This window comes from Grampus griseus (assembly GCF_964374135.1).
Source record: "Grampus griseus genome assembly, chromosome: 10".
Classification (NCBI taxonomy): domain Eukaryota; kingdom Metazoa; phylum Chordata; class Mammalia; order Artiodactyla; family Delphinidae; genus Grampus; species Grampus griseus.
The window spans coordinates 34,693,888-34,708,264 of NC_139004.1; the positions used below are offsets into that span (position 1 = coordinate 34,693,888).

The 14,377-nt window shown below is 51.3% G+C and overlaps 1 protein-coding gene across 1 annotated transcript in view; it reads left to right on the top strand.

Annotated features, from left to right (window-relative positions):
- KIF6 (kinesin family member 6) overlaps window positions 1-14,377 on the top strand; it is a gene marked incomplete at both ends in the record, with an annotated part of 383,803 nt that overhangs the window by 358,312 nt on the left and 11,114 nt on the right. The window contains 3 exons of the mRNA XM_082663489.1: window positions 9,197-9,281; window positions 10,443-10,578; window positions 13,000-13,097. Of these exons, the coding sequence (XP_082519615.1) occupies window positions 9,197-9,281; window positions 10,443-10,578; window positions 13,000-13,097 (319 nt within the window). The remainder of the gene's footprint in view (window positions 1-9,196; window positions 9,282-10,442; window positions 10,579-12,999; window positions 13,098-14,377) is intronic.

Genomic DNA, 14,377 nt, shown 5'->3' on the forward strand with positions numbered 1-14,377 from the left:
TCAAACACAAATGACTGTTCTCGTGGAATCATTGTGTTGGTAGAAGTGGTAGTAAAAAGTGAATCCCAATTCAATCCCAATTCATCTTCATTTTCCTCACTACCGTTCATGTCAGGATCATTTTACTTAAAGAGGAAAATGGAAAGTTTACCGCCATTCATTTTCTCCTCCAGGTGCCTTGTATTCTCTGGGAGGGACTAACAGCTGCAGATGGTCTGCCTGCGTGTTGAACAATACAGGGGAAGGGCCTGTGAAGGCTGCTTTTTATTCCTCTCCCCCTGTTTCTATAAATCCTCACAATGGAGAGAGTTCTTCTCCTGCCCCTGGAAGAAACTGGGCAGCCCAGTAACTCAATTGTTCATTGTTAATTACCAGCAAAACAAACAACAACAAAAAAGACAGGAACTCACAATGGTCATTCTATATTGTAACTAGAGTCTCAATAGTTCAAATTTCACTGAAAGAAAAGACTTCCCTCCCTTTCCCCAGCTAAGGCCAACCACCAGAAAGAGAGGGACATGGTCAGCTTCTTCTCTCTCTAACTCACTTGCTAAGCTGTTTCCCCAGAAGGAGTTGGAGAGAAGAAGGAAGGGAGGAAAGGCAGTTGGTAAAGATCACACTGAACTGGTACCATTGTAACACAGCTTTGTGCTCTCTGGGCCCAGCAAATGTTCAAAGATGACTCTTGCTCTTTCGGGGTACTTCCACGGGTCCCTGGAGGCCCCTGACCCACACATTCCTTGTCTCGAGGGAATGCACCTCGTTCGGACAGTTGCTTACCTGTACAGGTCAGGGTCCAAACGGGAAGCAAGTGGCACTACTCAAATTAGCTATTGTGAAGAGAGTTGAATAAAGTCCTGTTGACAAAGGCGTGAGCAGAGGGTAGGGAAACCACAAAGGAGATCGCAGTACCCCAGAGGTAATAACAGCAGCAAGGCAGGAAGCATCAGGCCTAAGAGGGCAAGGGAATGAGCAGTTATGAAACTTGAAGACAGAAATGGCTGTGCAGCTATGGAGAACAGTAGGGAGGTTCCTTAAAAAACTACAAATAGAACTACCGTACAACCCAGCAATCCCACTACTGAGCATATACCCAGAGAAAACCATAATTCCAAAAGAGTCATGTACCACAATGTACACTGCAACACTGTTTACAATAGCCAGGACACGGAAGCAACCTAAGTGTCCATCGACAGATGAATGGGTAAAGAAGATGTGGCACATATATACAATGGAATATTTCTCAGCCATGAAAAGAAACAAAACTGAGTTATTTGTAGTGAGGTGGATGGACCTAGAATCTGTCATACAGAGTGAAGTAAGTCAGAAACAGAAAAACAAATACCGTATGCTAACACATATACATGGAATCTAAAAAAAAAAAAAAAATGGTTCTGAAGAACCTAGGGGCAGGACAGGAATAAAGACTCAGACTTAGAGAATGGACTTGAGGACACAGGGAGTGGGAAGGGTAAGCTGGGACAAAGTGAGAGAGTGGCATGGACATATATACACCACCAAATGTAAACTAGATAGCTAGTGGGAAGCAGCCACATAGCACAGGGAGATCAGCTCGGTGCTTTGTGTCCACCTGGAGGGGTGGGATAGGGAGGGTGGGAGGGAGGCGCAAGAGGGAGGGGATATGGGGATATATGTATACGTATAGCCAATTCACTTTGTTATACAGCAGAAACTAACACACCATTGTAAAGCAATTATACTCTGATAAAGATGTTAAAAAAAAAAAAGTAATGGCTGTGCAAAAAGGCTCTGGCCGTCTGATAGGAGCTGTGACCTTCAGTAAAGCAGGGCATCCAGCTCGTGGCCTCTACAGAGATGTCTGGGGAAAGAAATACCTCAGCCTGTCTCCTCCCATGCTCCAGTCCCTGCCCACGTTCCCCATCGGCTGAGTCCAGCCAGAGGGCGGAGGGCAAGGAAGCCCACTGTTCTAGCAGCCAGGCTCCTGGGGTGAGGAGCAGAAGAGGAGAGGGCGGAGAGTGGATTTGGAGAAGCAAAAGGAACAGGCCCAGCTCTCCCAGGCTTCCTGTAGTCCACCGCCAGGTTTGTTTCTCCTAAGGTCCCTCCAGGTGGCTTTATTAAAAGGGATCTAGGTTTTAAGTGGCGTGCCGGAGGGTCTGAGTGCTGTGCTGGACCCCGCTCACTCTGGCTCACGAGCACTGACCATGGGCATCTCCTCCCAGCTCCAGATTCGGGAGCACCATGCTGGTGGCGTGAAATCAGTCACACCACAAACACTGGCAAACACTACAAATCAGGGCTTTTTCTCTCCAGAGAGCTGGTTGTGACACATCTGCCAGCATGCCTCTGATCTCAGGTGACCCTAACTGGCTCTCCTCCATGCTGGAGCCCATGCTTTTGCCACAGAAATGGCAGCCACTCTGCTCTTCCTTCTCACCCAGCATCACATGCCCCACCCTCTAGAGTTCTTGAGGGGAGTCACAGTTCTGTCCACAACACACACACACAACACACCGTGCATACACAACACACCGTGCACACACAGCACACACCGTGCACACACAGCACACACCGTGCACACACACAAACACACGTCATGCGCACACACAACACACCGTGCACACACACAACACACCGTGCACACACACGGTACACACCATGCACACACACAACACACCGTGCACACACACAAACACACGCCATGCGCACACACATACCACACCACAAACACACAGATTCCCAAGAGTTCTCATCAACCTTTCTGAGCTGTCTCCTTCAAGCCCTCTCCCTACCTTGGGAAGGATCTCTACACACATTCCCCCCAGTGAAGCGGATAAGGTGGGCTGAAGGCAAACTACTAGGGTCTTTAAAAAAAATCTCCAGAAATTTCTTTGGGCCCTTTTCTAACGTCAATGTGCGCATCTTGGTTGTCTGCCCACTCTTGCCACCTCACTTTGAAAATGTGCCAGTTCTACTGTGTAGTCTGTTTCCGACCTCACTTTTGACTCCGAAATACAACAAAATTTTGCCAAATGAACAGATTGGCTTACAAATTGCCTAGTAGCAGATAAGTTGTCCAAAAGTGGAGGGAGATGATTTTATGAAGGATTCTCAGTTCAATTCCTAGAAGTCCTAAAATTTCTTTTACAAGCCAATCAAGAGAATTGACCAAACCCCACTAATCATTATCATTAGAGGTTTTCACAGGAGGAAGGCCTGTGCTCACCCTCACAGGTGTGGGGAAAACTGCCCTCCCCAACAGGTCATAGGTATCCTGAGAACACTCCAGACTCGCTGGGTCCAGTGTGACAAGGGTATAGCTGGGTTTTAGGGATGCCAAGCTACCTGCTAATGTCTCTCTGAAAAGCCACTGAGATTAAGAAATGTGGCCACCACTGGTCAGTGAGGCAAAAGTGACAAGAGGGTAGAATTGCCGACGGACTTGGGCTTGTAGAGAAACCCTGAGTTCAGTAATGTCGGCACACTTCTGAGGAGTGAGGAGGCCTCAGTGGGCTGGACGCAGGCAGGAGCAGCCTTTGCACAGGCCTGCCTCTGAAGGGGGTGGGGAGAGGGTACCAGGAGCCTCAGAAGGAGGTGCCAGGCTCTGAGTGGCTGCGCCCAGAGAATGCCGACTGGAACGCAGAGATGGGGCTGGGGTCCCAGCAGAAAGGACTGTGGAGAGCTGGGGGAAGGAGAGAGCTCCCATTTGAGCAGAGGTGATCGTGGTCGGGAAGTAAGTAAAGAGACGAGAAGCATCTTTCCTGGGAATGCGGGATGCTCCTGGGGTCTCCCTTGTATCGCTTGCAAGTCCACACTGACCCTCTGTGTGGGCCGCATCCTCCTCCGGGAATGCAGTGGAGGGGAGTGATGCCGAAGGAGAGAGGCCACCATCCCAGGGGTCTGGTCATGGGCAGAGAGGCCCGGAGTGGACGCAGAGGCAGTTACTCAGGAGGGAAGGGACGCAGCTGGCCTTCCATGGGCAGAGTCCAGGCTCCAAACCGGCATGGGGAAGGATTTTGATTGTGCTAAAGCTGGGCCAACTGTGCTCTTGGAGAGCGCCCCATACTCCCTGCGGGTAGGACAGCAGTGGTGAGTGGGGACCTGAGCAATGACTTGAGCCCTGGGTCCGCAGGGTATTCACCACGCCCTTGAGTCCGAGCCTGCTGCGGACAGCGATGGTGTTTCACAAAATCAACACCAGGAGGCATGGTGGCCCTAAGCACCTGTCAGCGTGTGATCGCTCCAGCTGGCAATACATTTGAGCCATGAAACAGGAAATGGTCTGATCGGGAAGCCAGAATCTTTGCCTCTGAGCTGCTGACCATTGTGGTCATTGAGCTACTGACATCATCCATCTTGGGTAGAACAGACACTTTGACTTCGGAAGCAAGGGGAGGCTGTGATCTGGGCTCTGTGAGACAGTGTAGCCCAAGGAGGCCCAGAGTGGGTGTTCAGGGAGCGAATCCGTAGCTGGACAGCTAAGGCCACCTGCTGGAAGGCCTCCGTGGCTCTGCTGTCTCGTCTGCCACGGTAGAGCCACATAATTCACGGCCTTTCCCGCGCAGGGCACCGGCCTTGGCTCCTTGGAAGACCACAGGGCCCCTTTCGGCTGGCGCCTGGTTGGAAACGTCAATACCGCCTTCCTTAGGATTCCTAACACACAGTTAAGGAGACAAGCAGGCTGGCTCCGGGTGTTCTGGGGGCTGCCTTGGGGGGGCCAGGCTCCCGTGGGGAACGTGGGTAGCGAAGCCCCTCGCACCCATCAGGCGAGCTGCAGATACCCGGTGGGAGCAGCGTGCAGGCCGTGGTTTCGGTTAGGAAAGGGCAGTCTGCACAGGCTGGCACTCGGGGGGGAGACTGAGGCTTTTTGTCAGCCCCGGCCCCGCACCTGAAAGGCATTCATGGAAAAGAGCATCACCTTCAGATACCAAGGACGAGTCAATACCGACCTCAGTGATCTGCCCCGTGGCTGCCTTCATTATGCCAGTCGCTTGCAAGGGAAATAGCACCGCTTTGATGTCAGACAGAGCTGGGTCCTGACTCCAGCTCTTTTTACCAGTGGTGTGATCCCGGGGAAGATGACTTCCCCTGTCAGAACTCAGTTTCCCCATCTGTGATGGGCTTGTGATATAAGGGCCACAGAGCAGCCACGTGGTGGATATCGTTATTCAGAGATCCACCACCTGCAAGGGCCAAGTGCAGGCAGCCCAGCCCTACAGAGAGTGTGACTTCCTTGCTTCAAACCCCTGAGCTCCTTTGCCCCACAGTGGCTTCCCAAGGTCTGGAAGGTGGGCGGGGGGCAAAGGGCCATGTTGGCCCCCGTATAGCATCCTATAGGAAGCCCTGCAGGTCCTGCATCCTCAGGGACTCCTGCATGGAGTACTTGCACTGAAACTGGACGCAGAGCCTTGAACGGTGTTTCTTAACAAGGGGCGAGCGTCGGAATCACGGGGGAACCTACCATCAAATCCTAACTCAGAACGCCTGGGGTAGGGCCCGCAGTCTCTGCTTTTACAGGCACCTCAGGTGATTCTCAGGTGCACCCCCAGTAGACAGCCAGTGCATGAAAGAAATGAGATTCTACGCATTTCAGACATTTACTGACTGTAGGAGAGTTTTGGGGGGTGTGTGGGTGTGTGTGTGTAGGGTATGGGGAGGTGGGAAGAGAAGGGACAGTGGTCTTTCCAGTGACCCTGAAATCATGCCAGGTATGAGGGGACCCACAGGAGGCTGGCCTTCCCAGCAAGCACCCACTTGTTCTTGTGCTGCTGGTTCCAAACACCTGACACATCAGAGGTGGGGTCAGCCTGAGATGTGTGTGCCCTTGAGTCACCACGCCCTTGTAAGTTCCAGTTACTATTTGACTGCTCAGGGCTTCCTCCGTGTGTGACATTCAGATCTACAGCCGCTGGAATGAAGCCCTTCTTTTTCGCTTCTGTATTGTGTGGGAGACAGCTGCCCACACAGACTCACAGCGTGACCTCATGGGCCACTCGGGGCTATGACCTTCAGTGCTCCCATCCCAGCCAGAGTCCTGTGCTTGAAAGGAGGACTCCTTGTGCCTCCTGTCAGGTGACTGGAGCTTCTGTCCCTGGCCACAGTCCCGGCGGGCATGGGGACCTGCAAAGCGCAACTGCCCTTTACGTACTCCCTTTTCCTCTGTTCCTGCTCAGTCGTTTTGTCTGGCTCCCTTTGAGTTCCCAGCCCCTCTTTCTCTCGAGAGAGGGCTGATCAGCCAAGCCGCAGGAAGCAGCAGGGGCAGCCAGGGCCGTCTCCTGGTGAGGGCACAATGCATTTCACTCAGCAGACATCACTCTGGCGAGAGGCCCCTTTGGTTGTCATGGCAACGCGGGTAGCTTGTGTCTTGGGGGTACGCTGTGCCCTCATTCTGGCTGCCCAAGCTCCCTTGCCCCAGCTTTCTTTCCCAGATCCTTTCACCACCCTGGCGCCACCTCACATTAACTACGCTTCAGTTTGGAGCAGCTCTGTCTTGACCAGCAAAGCAACTACTTGGCTTGGCTATCAGAGGAACAGATCACACCATTCCTCCCCGCAACGCCCTCCAGCCTCTCAGCTCTCTCAAAGCCAACGTCCTTTCCAGGCCCTCAAGGTCCTACCTGATCTGGCCTCAGTTTCCTCACTGGCCCAGCCGTCACCCCAGAGCAGGGTCTTCACTGCATCTCTCAGGGGGTTCCTTGGTATGGGATCAAAAAGTGTTAAAAGGACAAAGGAGAGCCACAGCTTTTCTTTTTTAACAGACTCGGAGATACATGTGTCCATTTCTGAAACCATTAGGAAAGGAAATATTCTATTTCAAGTCCTACCGTTATCAGTTTGGTGTTGAGATACTTCCTTCAGTTTATCAGGTCTGACGTCTCCCAGAGAGGACAAGGGCCAGTGAGCACGGGCAGCATTGAGGGCACCCTGGACGCGGAGTCTGAACAAACAAAGCACTGGGGAGATACAAAGAGCAGAGGGACCAGTCCCTGCCCTCTAGGGGCTTCCGGTGCCTAGGCCTGGAGGACCATGGGTGACGAGGACAGGCAGTTTGGCTCATTAGGGCCACTAAGATGCACCAGCATGGGGGACAGCATAGCCTTCGGCTGGGAAGTCTATGGTATCTATGAGTGAGACACTTGCTCAGGGGTGAGACACTTGACACAAGGGACAGAGGGTAACAGGTGCCTGGCAGATAAAGAACAGAATTCTGATCCGCTTAGCGTATTTATCAATGAGTTAGATCACGACCTCAAAGCAGCCCAAAGGGAAAGAATAAGGCATGCCAGAATAAGGACCTCTCAGCAGGCTAAGCCCCCAATAAACGGGAAATGTTGCCTTTGTGATTAAAAGGATAATCACACTGAAATAGAATGCGTTTCGACAACCACTCATAAATATAGGAACGTGGGTAAACTGGCCGCAAGCTTAACAGAAGACAGTGACAAACTGACATGGCCATGACAATGACGAAGCTGCTGAGAAACAAAAAAAGTGCTGGGGGGCTGCCTGGTATAAACATCTAGCTCTTTGGAACCAGAAAAATTGGGTTCACATCCCAGCCCTACCACTTATTAGCTCTGTGACTTTGAGTTATTCAACAACCTCTCTGAGCCTCAGAATCTTACTGAAATGAGATGGTAATGCCTTCCCTGCTGAGTTATTTTGAGAATTAGCAATAAGATGAGTAGACCACCTAGCCCAGCGTCTAGTAGAACTTGGCAGAACCTGGAATATAGAAGGCGCTCGGTAAATGGTCATTGTTAGTAATTCACCTCCTATAGAAATATAGAACGTAAATTTTTCAAGGCTAGGAGAACTCTTCTCTACGCTGCCCCTCTCGGGCCTATCTGGAGTATGATGTCCAGATTCAGGCTCTGTACTTCAGATCGATTAGAAAGTCACCTTACTACTGAGCCCTTAGGTGAGAGAATTAGGCAGAGTCAGCCCGGGAATAAAGCTCCAGGCACATGTGGTGTTTTGTTGTTGTTGCTGTTGCCGTTAAAGTATTTAAAGAACCATCAGATTAAGAAGGAGGACAAACCGTGCTGCTCCAGAGCTCCAAAGGAGAGGTGAAAAGAAGTTAGTGGGGCAGGTCTCAGCTCCAATTAAGAGGAAACAGAGCTGCCCGCAACGAGGCATGCTCAGTGTAAAGCACTCAGCCTCACCCCCGGCAGTATGGGGGGAGAAAGCAGATGACCATCCTCAGAAATGTTATCGGAGGAATTTCTGAATCGAGAGCCTTGCAACCAGACAAACCTGGATTTGGATCCAGGCTCCTCAAGTTAGCCGCGCGGCCTTGGGCAGGTTAACCTCTTTGAACCTCCATGCCCTTATCTGTGAAAGGGGAGCAATAATACCTCCAATGTACCAGAAGGATTAAGTCTGATCATGTCCAGAAAGCACCTAGCGTGTGATAGCGTCTCCCCTCCAAAGAGTAAAAAGTGGGGCTGCATGACTCCGAAGACGCCTTCTGAGGCTGAGAAATGCAGTACAACCACCGAGAGCCTCCTGGGAAGATAGACAGACCCCACCCACCAGGCTAGGAAAGGATGGGCTCCAGACGAGCACACAAGCCACCAGAGCAGGCAACCCGGCAACCAGCAGTGACAGCTGGCGTGTCTGGGGGCGCAGCCCTCACCTAGGACTTGCCAGGGTCCTGTGGGCAGGGCGTCTGAGCGTGGTTCTCAGCCCTGGGTGCACAGTGGGTTAATCGGGCTTAGAACCACTGCTTCAGAGGGAAGTCAGAAACGGGAGACATGATTTGAGGCTGGAGAATTCGGCACCTCAGCTGATGCAAAGTAAGATGTGAGCCGTTTCAGTGATGCCTTCTTGGTTTATGAAGGGCTCAGTATCAGAGGAGGGGGAGATGGTGTTTTGCATCTTCCCTGGGGACTCAAGAGGAAACGAGTGAACTCCATGGTAAAAGGATTGGTAGCGATATAAGGAAGAATTCCCTTCCAGTGACAGATGTGGGACAGTGGGAGGGACAGTGGATGGAGCATAATCATGGAACCCTCCTCTGGGGCTCTCAGCCGCGCAGAGGTTGCCACCCAGAGGAGGTGGGTAAAGCCGGCGCCCATCCAAAGGCCCCAGAAGGACTCACAGGGTCCCCTTTCACCTGGGACGCACGATGACTGTGTCATCCGCTCTAAACATCACACTCTCCCTTGACCTTTCTTCCTCGCTGGAGGGAATCATCAGCATCTCCCTTCTCCAGGTATCTCAGAAAACACACCCGTGCCCTCGACGCCAGACCTGCTGGAAGAGAAGCTGCGATCACAACTGCAGGAAGAAAAGAGAAGGTGCCCTTTCTTTTCGCCACACACACCGTGACCCCAGCCCCTCGGGGCCACCTGGAGCTGTGGGGCAGGGCAGGGTGGCCACGCCCGTCCCAAGCCTGCAGCTACCCTGGAAGCGGGTCCTAAAATAGCTGGAGGAGGTGCCACCTTTCAGCAGGCGGTCGTGAGATGCAGGAAGCCGAGGCAGGGTGAGGCTGGAGTGGGGAGCAGAAGGCCCAGCCAGGCTCCAGCGCTGGGACCCCCGAATCGGGCAGGGAGAGCAGCCTCTGCAGCCCCAGCCCAGGCTGCAGCCCAGGAAGCGGCGAGTCTTGTCTGCTGCTGCCCTCTAGGGGAGCCCAGAAGTATGACCATGGAGGACCTCCTTCCCCCCACTTCTCTCCTGAGGCTCCTATCTGCAAGGTGTCCAGAGAATATCAGACCCTCCTGCGGCCATTTAGGGCCCCAGAATGATTTAACCTGCAGAGCGAGGAACCTCAAGCATAAACAGACATCTGGTCATTACTGGTACAAGCTTCTCAGTTCATTCATTCATTTAGGCATTCAACAGCTATCTCCTCTGCCACGGAGACGTTTGGGGGAAACCAAACAAGAAACCTTCCTTACTCTCAAGGGGGCGATGCTGTCACTGTAACACACACCACCCACCCCTGGGCTGGCTAGGCATGTACCCTGAGCGCCCCCTGTCACACTGCCCCCACCCCCAGATGGCCTGGGTTCAAACCCTGGCTCCGCTGTTTATTAGCTCGGTGCCGTAGAGCAAGTTCCTTAACCTCTCCATGCCTCAGGTTCCACATCTGTAAAGGGGAGATGATGATAATAGCGCCTTCCCCATAGGGTTGCGAAGAGGATTGAATGAGTTTATAGACGGCAAGGGCCTAGAGCAACGCCTGCCCTTCAGTGCCCAGTAATGGTACTTGTCCTTCTTGGAGAGGGGTTAGTCCTGTCACACACAGAGCCCCGCGGCCCACTGGACAGAAACACCTGGCTGTGGGCTCACATGCTGGCGCCATACTCTGGCCTGGGTGGGCAACTGTAAGGTCCCAGCCCCAGGCACCGGGGCTGCACGGCCAGGCTTCTGAGGCTCAGGCCCTGCCGCCGCCAGTCTCTTTAGAGCCCTCCCTCCCTGCCAGTGACTTTCAAGACTCCTCTCCGACTCCACTGCAGGTATAAAGCAATGTTCACGCACCTGAAGGCGCTGAAGGTGGAGATTGAGCATTTGCAGCTACTCATGGACAAAGCCAAGGTGAAGCTGCAGAAAGAGTTTGAAGCCTGGTGGGCAGAGGAGGCCACCAGCCTGCAGGTACTGGCAGCCATGCCCCTCGCTGCCCCAGAGCCCACCCTCCTGCTGGGGCCTGAGGAACGTCAGGGCAGCCAGGGAGGGGCCAGACCCCCAGCCCCATGGTGGGGCGGAGCAGAGGGAAAAGAATGGGGGCTTAGACCCGCAGTGCACGTGCTCTCAGCCCCTACCTCCTGAAGCGAGGGCTCGTTTTAGTAACAAGGAACGTGAGTGGTCAGGGGCTCACCGTTTCCTTGCTAGTGCCTGGCGCATAGAAATGCAGGGGGTGGGAGGTGTAGCTCCCCAAGCCGATGGACTGCCACCATCGCTTCCGGAGACGGAGTGACAACACTGATTGTTCTTTATTAGTCATATATATGCACGTATGTGTGTGTATATATATATATATAGTATACATTTTAGAAAACACAGAAAAACACAAGGTGAAATCACTATAATCCCACCATTTAAGGATAATCGATATTAATATGTTGGATTATATTATTTTATATTTTTATGCATATACAACCATATGCTTTTATAAAAATAGAATCATATTAGTCTTCAAGTATCACAAACGGCTTTTGTTTTCACTTAGTGGTCCAGCATGCCACCTCTTCCATGGCATGACGCCATGACATCATTCCAGTGCTGTCACTGTTCAAGCATATGGATTTATTCTAATATATTTAATCTCCCGTTGTTTAATGCTTAGGTTGTTTGGGGGTCGTTTCACTAGAAAAGTATTTGAAGATACATTTTTGCATATTTCCTAGACAAATTCCTAGAAGTTCTCTATAATATTATGAAGGCTAAAGAACCAGTTAAGAAACGTTAGTACACACCCCCAGTTCCAACTGTCCTCATGTGACCCCTCAGCTGTGTATAATAAAAGAGATGACATACACATAATCCTACCACTTTTGTGGCTGGAAGAACCCTTAGAAATTCTCTAACAGGCTGATTGTGTCATTTTAAGGACAAGAAACTGAGAGCCAGAAAAGATAGTGTCCCAAGGACAAAACCGAGCAGTAACCCGTACATTACCAAGTGGCCGCGTGACCAGACGATGGAGAAACATATTTGGATAAAACTAAATACACAAGATGACAAATAAAACCAATAAGATGGAAATGCAGTTATCACAATATTTTAGCAGCACAGTTATGGTATAGTAATATGTATACCATTTTACAGATGCATTAATTAATAAGATCTGGGGGGCTCAATATTTACCACAATTTCAAAGTAGTGATGAACACAGTATTTCAAGATTTCTGCAACAACTGTAATGTGATCTGAAAATATCTGTAATTTCTACTGGTGGCGGAGTCACTGGTACCACCCATTCTACTGTGGTGTGTTGTCTACATTTAATTCTCGAAAGATATGTTAAATTTCAGGTAGAAGTTAGGAAGAATAAAGATGTCATTGGTTCCCAGTCACGTTCACAGTGCCCCTGCTCTCCAGTTAAGAAGCCTCCCTCGGGAGGTCATCAGTGGGTGAGACCGTCAGCCACTGCTGGTGCCCATGGGCATCCGGCCACTGGACAGTGATGAGGGTTCTCCCATCATCCCGTATGACCCAGTTGAGGCTGATGGATTCAGACCGTTTATTACTTGCATAGACAGTGAAAGGCAGGGTAGCCAAGCTGTCAGCTCCCTGTGCCCTCCACGCCACAGGATGTCATTGAAACAGAAGGGACCAGGTGACCACAGCAGGGATGATGGGGCGCCCTGTAGCAATTCCATGCAGCCACTGAGCCATTTTATAGCCGGCGGATATACCCTGAGTGGGGCAGGCAAGAAGCCTTAACCCTCATTAGAACATAGGAGGTGATGAGAAACTGTCCCATGACGGCCTCTGAGCAAGATGGCGAGGAAGTGGGAGACGGCCTGGCAGCAGCTGCTCACAAGCCTCCCGTGCTCTCATGTTCTGGGAGAAGCGCGGGGCATTCTGCTACGACTCAGATCCGCTGGGGTTTCATCGCTGCTCAGGAGACCTGGGTGGAGACACGCAAGGTTTCCAGGACCCTGCTGGAGCTGCCCCCACATGCATGATGAATGCATCGCTCCTGACTCTGCCAGCATCTCTTTGGGACGAGGGAAAGCAAAGCCAGGAAGGAGTTCTGGAGAACTGTCAGATCACATTTTAAACACTTTTTCTTAACTTTAAAAAGTAATACAGGCTCAATATGGAGAACTTAGAAAACACGGAAAAGCACAAAGAATAAATCAAACATTACCCATCATCCTGCCATCCAAAGAGAATGTTGTGATGCCCCTCATTAAGGTCATGACTACCTCTAGATTTATTTTTTTCCCCACACATGTACATACCAACTTTTCTAGCTGGCTTTTTCCCTTTAAGAAATAACATCAAAGACATTTTCCCCATGTCATTAGATTCATGCTTACACTGTGAAACTTTCTCTTGGACCAACAGGTAAACTCCCCAGCGGTGAATTCACTGAATCACATGAAACCCTTTCCCGAGACGCCAGAATCCCAGCACGAAAGGTCCCAGCTTCTCTCTAGCAAAAGGTAAGGGGAGAACCCTGCGACAGGGTTGGGATGCCCAGAAAAGAGGCCCTACCTCTCCTCAACCCAGTCTTGATGCTCTAAGTGAAGGCTGCCTGATCCGGGAAGATGAGTGACTTTCACTGTTAAATTAGTTGAAAATACTCAGGCCAGTGGCTCTCAGGCTTTACTGGAGTACCGCGCCCCCTTCCCCCCACCCCGGCCCTTTCCCTCCGGCTCTGACAGCCAGTGAACCTACTGCCACAGTGACAAGAGAAGCAGTTTAACCAAACTGTGCAAGCCCTGGTCCTGCCGCTGGGTGGGAAGAAGCGGTTGGCAGTAGTGGGAGGGGAGAGGGAGGGGGGAACTGTGGAGGGGATGTTGGGTAAGGCAGAGGGGAGTCAGCCTGCCAGGACTCAGGAACCTCTGGTTAGTGACTCTGTCCTAGCACAGACTCAGGAGAGACGTGGGCAGCCTCCCGTGAGGACGCCCAGAACCAGTGTCCCTGAGTGATGGCATGAGCCAGCACAGACTATACTTCCCACACACACACCTTCTGAAGGCAGGTTCCTTCTCATGCCACCCACGTTATTGTCTCTTTCCAACCGCACAGCGCGGGCGGTAGAGCCAATGACACCTGCGTCATCCATCCTGCATCTCTGAGACGGGCCCACTGTCCGCATGGCAGAGACCAGGCCAGCACGAGTGGGGCCTCGGCCTCGACTGCCAAGGAACGCTCCTTGCCTGGGTCTGAGCAGAGCTGAGTTCTCACGTTGGAAATGTGAAATAGAGCTTTTTAAAAGGGGTTGGGGAGAGGGTTGCCAGACGGTGTCCCTGATCCGATGATGTGATGAGAATGGCAATGACCTCTGTGGTCTCCTTTTCAAAAACCCATAACCCTGGTTGAGTCATGAGGAAAACGTCAGACAAGTCCCCGTCGAGGGGCATTCTGCAAAATACCTGACCAGTACTCCTCAACACTGTCAAGGGCAAGAAAATTCTGAGAAACTGTCACAGACAAGAGGAGCCTAAGGAGATATGATGGCCAAATGTAATGTGCTATCCTGGATGGGAACTAGATCAGAAACACTAAGAAAATCCAAATAACGAACAGACGGTAGTTAATAATAATGTATCAGTATTGGTTCCTTAGTTGTGACAAATGTACCACACTAATATAAGATTATATAATGAGGGAAATTGGGTATGGGGTATAGGGGAACTCTCTGTACTATCTTTGCAACTTTTCTCTAAATCTGAAACTATTCTTAAAACAAAACAGCCAACCAGAGAGCTGGCCACCA